This window comes from Pleuronectes platessa, chromosome 16 (genome assembly GCF_947347685.1).
Source record: "Pleuronectes platessa chromosome 16, fPlePla1.1, whole genome shotgun sequence".
Taxonomy (NCBI): domain Eukaryota; kingdom Metazoa; phylum Chordata; class Actinopteri; order Pleuronectiformes; family Pleuronectidae; genus Pleuronectes; species Pleuronectes platessa.
Window position 1 is genome coordinate 9,811,218 of NC_070641.1, and position 8,927 is coordinate 9,820,144.

General features: G+C 40.3%; 1 protein-coding gene across 1 annotated transcript; it reads right to left on the reverse strand.

Moving 5' to 3' along the window:
- Nucleotides 1-1,682: 1,682 nt before the first annotated feature.
- cdk21 (cyclin-dependent kinase 21) lies at nucleotides 1,683-7,761 on the reverse strand. The gene is made up of 7 exons (XM_053444156.1): nucleotides 7,535-7,761; nucleotides 4,912-5,044; nucleotides 4,085-4,252; nucleotides 3,746-3,855; nucleotides 3,570-3,620; nucleotides 3,032-3,164; nucleotides 1,683-2,115 (listed from the first exon to the last, which is right to left on the reverse strand). The coding sequence occupies exons 1-7, from the start codon at nucleotides 7,759-7,761 to the stop codon at nucleotides 2,017-2,019; spliced, it is 921 nt and encodes a 306-aa protein (XP_053300131.1). The 3' UTR covers nucleotides 1,683-2,016.
- Between the last annotated feature and the right edge of the window lie 1,166 nt (nucleotides 7,762-8,927).

Below are 8,927 nucleotides of genomic sequence, written 5' to 3' on the forward strand. Positions count from 1 at the left end.
TGGAGTCAGTGTTAAGCCTCAGTCTCTACATTAGAAGCATGAGGCTGGAGGAGCAGCTTCCCCCCTCATGCAAACACCATTATCCACTCATCAGCTTCCAGTGGGATGAAGCACATCAACATCAACAGGTGGTCTGGTGGCAGTTTTGACATTAAGCTCTATATAAAATTATCTATACAGTGTTCAAAACAGAAAACTCATATTATGCATTCTTGGAATATTCAATGGCACACCCTTTTCAAAGTCCAGACACGTGATCACAGTTATATTCATGACAAAGGGGATTTGGGGGATATAAAACGTACTTCATCAGGACTCAGCTCTACTTATTTACAGTTACTCATGGTGAACGAAAAAAAAAATTAACTCAGTTGGCTTGAGTCGCAATTAGATGGATAGAATAAAAGTTCTTGCAGTTTCATTCATGCGTAATTCGTGCGTAAAACCTGGTCTGGTTGACATAATGTGCCAAAATGTGTCTGACCTAAAATACTTTTAGACACAAAATGAAACCTTTGACTCTGAAGCTCAGAAAATGAGTGATCACACGCGTCCATATCCGATGCACAGACTGAAGTTCAGCAGCTCAGACGCGATCACCGAGAGACGATTGACAGGAATAAGCGACTGTTTGGAAACATATGCAAAACTCGGGCTTACATGACACATGTCGGAATATGCTGCAGTAATTCCGTTATCACAATCAATGAACGCAGAAAGAAAGAATTCACGCGCATACTTACGTGAGCGGTGCCGCTGCCCTTCCTCAGCCCGGCGGTCCCTCCCCACTGGCCCCCGCTCCACGGACTGTATCTCCAAATGTAGCCACAGTGGCAGCTGTGGAGGGCTCTCCGTATTAAGGGGGGAGAGTATAAATAGATGGATGAACGAGGACGCCCCTTCCACTGCCCAGGAGGCAACCAAGAGACGCTGCTCCCGTTGAGCTGTGGTCTCCTGCACAGGAATCAACAAGTGGCAACCCTTTCTGCAAGTTTGCATTTTGTTATTAAATGAGGCTAAATGTGATAGAAGGCGCCATGACATTGGTTAAGGCTCAAGCCAGGCAGTTGTTCTTCAGATCTGATGTTTCCTGTGTCTGCAGTGATGAGACTGACACTCAGCAGAGCCCATACATCCTCCAAGGCCCAGCAATCCCCTCACATTCAATCAGGCTGTACCAAATTTCACACACTTATAGAAGTCAGTTCCCTTAAATGTGCTTTTTTTTACATCAAGGACCATGAATATTATTCTCTAGAAAATTTGTGAAAATTTCAAACACCATATCCCACAACGTGAAAAAACAATAATCCTGGGTCTGCCCCCCCAAGAGTTCTCAACTCTAAGTCAATTTTGTCCAGTATGAACCATTCAGTAATTTCTGTCATGAATTGTTTTCCATTTTGCAATACTTGCAATAATGAATGCCTTATTCATTTGAGTTGTGTTTTTGTTTGTACTCTGAAGAGTTTGGTTTATTCTTCCTCTGTTGTTTAACTGTTTTGCATCTTTTACAGCTCGACATGTAATTTGGGGTCTTCAACAAAACAATGTGAAGATCATAGATCCCCTGTGTAAGAAATGTTTCAGCACTGCCCCCATCTGCACAGACTGTGCAATTACAAGGGAAAGTCTCATACAATCAGTAGACCAGGTAGGCTAAATAAAATAGCAGAGACAGATCAGTGAGACAATTATTTATTAACTTTTATTAACAACAAAGCTCCCTTTGACAAAAATAAATCTAGTACACGATTCCAAATCTGGAGAAAAATAAGTTTTGATGAAACAAAACAAACTAAGTGGCCATCGTCAAAGTGCTCATAATAGTGCTGTCAGCAGCAAAAGAGAATCCTTATTTTTTGTGGTAACATTCAACAAGAACAACGTAGCAGTATGTCTTTGTGTGAGTACACTTTCAAAATACAAAAGTATTTGCAATAAACGTAACTCAAACATGAAGCATCCCACTCACAACTTGAACTGTGAGTGTTGGCATGAATACTCCTAAGTGGATCATTCCGCTCCTGACTCGACCGAGTCCTTCGTGAAGAAGGGATGAGCCAGAGCTTCGGCAGCGGAGATTCGGCTGCTTGGTTTGAACGCCAAACATTTCTGCAGGTGAGAAAATGTTGCACATTATTAATGACTTCGAGAAAAAAACTGGGGCGTACCTGTGCTCTGATCCTGAAAAGTGACCAACCCAATGTCTGATGATGACATGTCTCCACAGTCTTTCACTATCCAGAAATGAAGCCAAAATATCATGAATACATGCTGGTGATGGCATTTGCACTTTCGACATCATCCGGAGTAAAGTCGGCGCAGTCGTGTTCGTGTTCGTGGAGCAAAGCCACAGTATTAAGGTCCCAGCAATACACAATGATGATGAGCAATGACCAATGATGAGTTAGTTTCAGCTGTCAATCATATTTCCCCTTGTTTCAATAACAGTGAATAACTAATTAAAACCTAATAGAAAATGACCACTTAAATATGATCAGTTCAATAAAAACTAGCTCAAATGATTGAAACAATAACTAAGAAAAATGTATTTAAATGTATACTTTGAGTTTTAAGTTTGGTCTGTGTCCCATCCACTAAAGTGGAGGAGGCAAGGTTTATGACCTATATTGCAGCCATCCACCAGGAGGCGATCAAGACACCCTGGATTAATTTATATTTACGGTCTACTGCTGTAAGATTTGGTGCATCATGATTCCTAAAGAATAGTTCCAACAGACATTGGTCATCCTCTGACTTTATCTCTAGCGCCATATGGTAGAAATTTTACTAATTTGGTCAAATATCATAACAGGATCAATTGTTTCTACTATGTTGAGCGTCTGACTTTTCTTTTAGTTATATTTAGCTTATAAATTCAATTAATTTGTCTCATTCTTCCCTCTGCATAAACTGCACTTTGTTTTAAGTGCCATTACACTAGAATAAAATTCGGTTCCACAATGATCTACAGTGCTAAACTCTTCTGTTTGGGACATTTCATTAAAACAGAAACATGTTTGCTCACAGTGAGAAGTTCGTTCTCTTCTTTGCCCACGTTGTTCAGCATCGCGGTGCAGGGAATATTTGGTCCCCAGGTACTTGAGTACGGGATAGGACTGTCCCTGGGCCAGTCCTCCTCAGCGGGCAAACCGATAACTCTGGGGGAAATGGTTAAAACCGCAGAAGAACAAAACATTTAAGCTACTCGGCCATGATATAAGTGGAAACTGTACGAGGTTGAGACAGACAGACAAACCTTTTTTTAACTTTAAGGTTTATTTATGGGTTCAAAAACAAATGTCTTTAAGATCAGCCTTCAACTGCACTACAGAAAGACCTACTTCCTTGCCAAGGCAGAGTGTTTCAGTGTTAACTCAGTTTCAGTGGATGTTAATTAACTTGTGAAATCAACCAGAGCTGGGCTTTCACACAGGACTTCTGAACTTTGAGCTTTTCTGATAATCAGAATCAAAGTAACGGATGTGACTGGTTGAGCATTGGTAAAGTACAATAACATTCCTGCCTTACTTCATTATGGATAAAGAAAGGAAAGCAACACTCACTCAAAGATTTTCCACAGCTGCTGCACCTCTGTGTATGCCTGAAACATGGGTCTGTAAGACACGAGGCACAAAAAAATCCTATTTGGCAACGTTTTAATTATAGAATATTTTACTTCTAACTTGAGAATTACACTCGTACATCTCCTCCAGCCAGAGGCAGACTCGGCTGTACTCACTTCAAGAGGAAGAGCTCGGCGAAGATGCAGCCAGCGCTCCACATGTCCACTGAGGACATGTAGACTGAGTTCAGCAGCACCTCAGGAGCTCTGTACCACAGCGTCACCACCTGAAAACAAACAGACGTCAACAGAAAGTAAAGAAATGAAAAGCCAATGGCAAAGCGTACGAGAAGTGACAAGAACATTTTTCACCTCAGGCCAAGAAACAGACAGAGCACAGTGCTTAATAAAGGAAAAACCAGGCTCCAGGATGACTTAGGAGAGAATCACTGTAGTAAAATACAACACCATGACAGTTAACCGTCCTCTTTCATTCTGAGCTGCTGCTTCACTTACACCCGGAGTGAGCGCAATATTATAGGTGTAGATGCGTGCCAGTCCAAAGTCTGCAATCTTTACTTCTCCGCGGCTGCTGACCAGGATGTTTGCTGGTTTTAGGTCACGGTGAAGCACCATGTTTGTGTGTAGGAAGTCCAAACCTTGCAGCAGCTGCAACATCAGATCCTGTGCAGACAGACAGCAGAATGGAGAAGGACGTCATGTGAATGAGGGGTGTCTAAACTCAGGGACGGCTTCCATTTAAGTCTGGACTGAATACGTTATGGTCATAGACTGTATATAAAGATGGACGACATGACAGCTGCCCAAAAGTGAAGCCAAAGCATCTCGATCGCTTTTTATATTTGTTCAGATTTACATTCATCTGTTAATCTGTTATCTGATTGTCAGTTAAGACTGCATCATGATTGGTCATGATCGGACCTCCCCGATCGCCACAGTGCAGGCTTTGGCCCCAGATAATGTCTTGGTCATGGTTCATTTCATTTCTGGACAGTGGGTAGAAGAAGCATTATTCATTATTTACAGTCTACGGTTATTACTGGTTGACCCTGTGAAAAGGTGCAGAGACATGCTGTGGTAGGCTGCCTGATTTTGTCAGAGGAATGTATGATGGAAATTCCTTTCGCATAAGTCTGTAATTGAAGATTGAAGGTCAATAATATCCAAAGTTTTATCAGATAAATCATGTCAGTATTTCAAAGAAAATGCTAAATTCATCTAATATCTTGGTTTACAGGATGCCAAAATGTCAAGAGCGTGAGGCGTTAAAATTTAATTCTGCGACAAAGTGGTTTATTTCAGACTTGTAGAAGAGTTCACACCTTGATACGCTCAAGGCTCAGTCCAGAGGGCGGAACCTTGGAGAGGTAGGTGCAAAGGTCCTGGTCGATGTATTCTAACACCAGAGTCAGGTCAAGGGTCCTGTCCTCTAGGGCAACAGATGCATCCAACAGCCTGGATGAGACGAGAAAACAACACACTGGGCATCAAGTTAGTGTCTTTTTGTACCAAACGTTTGGTTCATAGCAAAACAAACAAAGCTAGCTGTGATCTGGGGAACATAATAGAAAACAAAGTTAAGTTTGTTCAATTCAGCAACTCTCACAGGACAGAGTCACAAAGTGCAAAAGAAAAAAAGCTGTTAACAGACACCAGACTGGAATTTATCATAGATGTTATTGACAGACAAAATATAAAACGCATCATTACACAATCTAACTGAACTGACAGAATTATAACAATTCTTTACCATTAAATAAGGTCCTGGTCAGAAACTGCATATATCATTTATATTATAAATTGACAGACTGGGCGTATACAGATAGTGATATGTTGTTTTGAAAACGACTTCCCTGTAAGTGACATCATCTCATCTCACTCTCTCATCTCAATTCAGTTCTCAGTTCAAGTGTTTTTTATCCCATTTTTTCAGTAGGAAGAGATCAAAAATGTAAGGCCTGCAGAGAGACAGAACTTTTGCTTCCTTCTCTCAGTATCTGTTAAAAGTTTAACATTAGATGTATCACAGATTCCATGACACTGCACCTTTCTGGAAGTTAATCATAACAACCAGGGAGCTGTGTCTGCACTTTACTGCTGCACTGCTCTGCTCTCTCCTGCTCCCACTGCTGCTGCCGGGCAGAACTGGACAATTAACATTAACCCACTGTTTGAATCTGATCCTCCATCTGCATCCGTCACAGTCTCACATATACAGAGCAGGACTGAAGTCAGACAAGCAAAGATTAAACCAGATATGGACCCAATACGAGATTAGGAAGCAGGCGTAGGCCTTACTGACACATACTGTATGTCCCGACTCTCTGTTTGCTTCATGAAGATCTTCTAGTTTTTTTCACTAATTCTCAATCAAAATATCGCTGGGCACAGTAATCAGCCTCCAAAAGACATAACACTCTTCAGCCTTCAAAAGGACGACCCCCTTGCACTCTGCAACAGCTGCTGAGCATGAATTTACGACAGAGTATTGGGGCAACTTAAGGGGGGGGGGGGTTTAAGCTACGGTTTATTTTAGAGGATCAGCCTGTCACCTGCATTAAAATGAGGAATGTGGAGCATCTTGCATCAAGTTTAACTTGTATTTGTTTCCAAAATAACCACATACTTAATGTTTCAGCTCATCAGTATCAGGACTTTGAAATGCTTGTGTGAAAACTGAGATGTTCTGAAGAAAGAACCTCACAGACCTGGAGGAAGTTGCCTCTTTGGTGGAGGAGGAAATGTCTGGTAGTGGTCCACACTGTGTGTTATCATTGGTTACATCTGTGAGTTAGTCAAAGAGGTTTGGTTGTTTCTCAAGAAATAATGAGATCAAGTCAGATCATACAGTATCAAGATCGAGTGTCCAGAAGGACTAGAGCTCCTTGCCACTTATTTTATTTTGCTCTAAATATTATGACTATTTCTCCTAATTAAAACTTCATTCTTTTAGATTATGATTATTCTTGTAATATTACGACTTTATTCTCGTAACATTCCATTATTCTAACTAAATTATGACTCATGTACTATAACGACTTGTGATATCATGACTTTATTCCTGTAATATGAAGACTTAAATGTTGTAAGATTACAATTTTATTATCATTCATCAACCATGACTTTAATCTTGTAATATCATGACTTTATTTTCATTAACTTACAACTTTATTGTTGTAATATTAGGAGTGATTTCTTGTGATTAGGGTTCATGCACATTTTGACCAATGCATTTCCATGACTTTTCAATAACTTTAAATCCAATTTCCATGACCAAACATTTTGTGAAATCTCGGGGTATACACGAAAAAGCGACGAAATTTGTAGCATTTTAACTAACAATGACAATTCCAAAGCATACAGTATACCTTAAATGACACATATGAATGAGAGACAATCGTTTGATTAAAAGACATGTACATTTTCCATTTGTAGCCTAGCATGGTTAAACCTTCACTTGCCTGGCATAGTGCATTATCCCGCCTGCTTCCCCACCGAACTTTTCAGTTAGTATGAGAGAGTATGCCTGCTTACATTTTGAGCGTATTTCTTTTACAAGCATATGAATTATTCAAAAATCTGCGTAAATGAACAACATGTAAATATGAATATTACAAATTTCCACAACTTTTGGCAAGGCCTGGAAATACACATTTTACAATTCCATGACTTTTCCAGGTTTTTCATGTACGTAGGAACCCTGTGTGATAAAACATTAATTTACCACTTTGTTTTAGTAGTATTACGACTTTTTTCAAGATATAAGTAGAAAGAAATACATTCATAATGAAAAGTCATTCAGACCGTGCATCACGAAGGCGCATCACATTTGAAACTGGTCCCAGTAGGGCTTTTGTTGGGCGTGCTTTTGAGTCCTTGAAGGATTAAGGTTGACAAACAACAACACACACTCACACAAAATAAAGTTTAGAAAAACAAACTAACTTGACTATGTTGGGATGGTTGAAGAACTGCATTCTCCGCAGCAGCCCCACCTCCCGGATGATGGAGGCCGGGATCCCGCTGTCTGAGCTGTCCCCGTAGATTTTGAACTTCTTCACCGCCAAAAAGCGCGGCTCGTCCCCCACCTCTCGGGCCTTGTACACGGTGCCGAAGGAGCCTTTGCCCACCGCCGCCAGCAGCTCATAGCATAAAGGTCTGGAGAAGGCCATGGTTCTCCCGGGAGAAAGAAATGGACCTGCACTGTAGGAGAGAGACAGAAGAAGCTAGCTCACCGGGCTGTGACCATCAGAGGTTAGCAGGTTAGCCAGCAGCTAATTGTAATTATCCCCTGGTTGCACAATCACAAACCTCTTGTGGGGACCAGGTTTTAAAAGCAGCTGACCGGCTTCATGTCTGAGCCTCACTCACCTCGGTGGGCCTTGGACCTCCACACCCGCCGGCTGCTGCAGAGGAAAGGGAGGCTCCCAACACCAGCTTCTTTAAAAACTATTAAAAATCACACCCACTTTGTTCGGGAACTAATCAGGAAGCTGAACATGGAAACATGCTCCATGCTGCCGTCAACACGTGCTGCGTCCTGTCCACCACAAGCTACTTTATTTACCAATAAATAAATAATTAAACAAACACTTTATCTATGAACAAGAAAGTGGGTGGTACTGTGCTACTTAATGACACTACTACTACTTATAATAATAATATTGTAATATTACTTATTTATTCTTAATAATCGTAATAACATGACTATTTTCATAATATTGCAACGATTTTGTTGCAATAATATGACTTTTTCCCTTACATTATGACTTGGTGTATTACCACTTTTTTCATAAAATGATGTTGTTGTAATATCAGAATCTTATTCTTGTATTATAACCTTTTTCATTAACTAACGACTTTATTCTCGCAATATTATGTAGTATATAATGTATCTTGTAATATAATATTAGTAGTACATTGCATACACCTGCTACTAATAATGATAATAATAAAAGCAATAAGAAGAAACAATTTTATGCATTAAAATTGGCTACGTGCTTTACAAAAATAAAACATCGTAAAATCTCGTAATATCCTTAATTACATAAACGCCTAATGAGGCACACAAAACAATAGAACATGCAAAGTTGTAATAAGAATCAACAAGTAAGACAAAAAGCCGCAATACAACCGTAAATAACCAGAATGACACTTAATAGAGTGCATACCTCTGCCAAGGCCCGACTGTCCCCTTATGACACCACTTTTATTTCTCTAGAAGAACATTGGTCACACAACTTTGCAGGTGGGAGTCCCTCTGTGAATCCAAACATGGCAGCAGGTTGTAAATGAAGAAACAATGAGGTGTGAGACCTTATTTCTTACAGCGTTCACA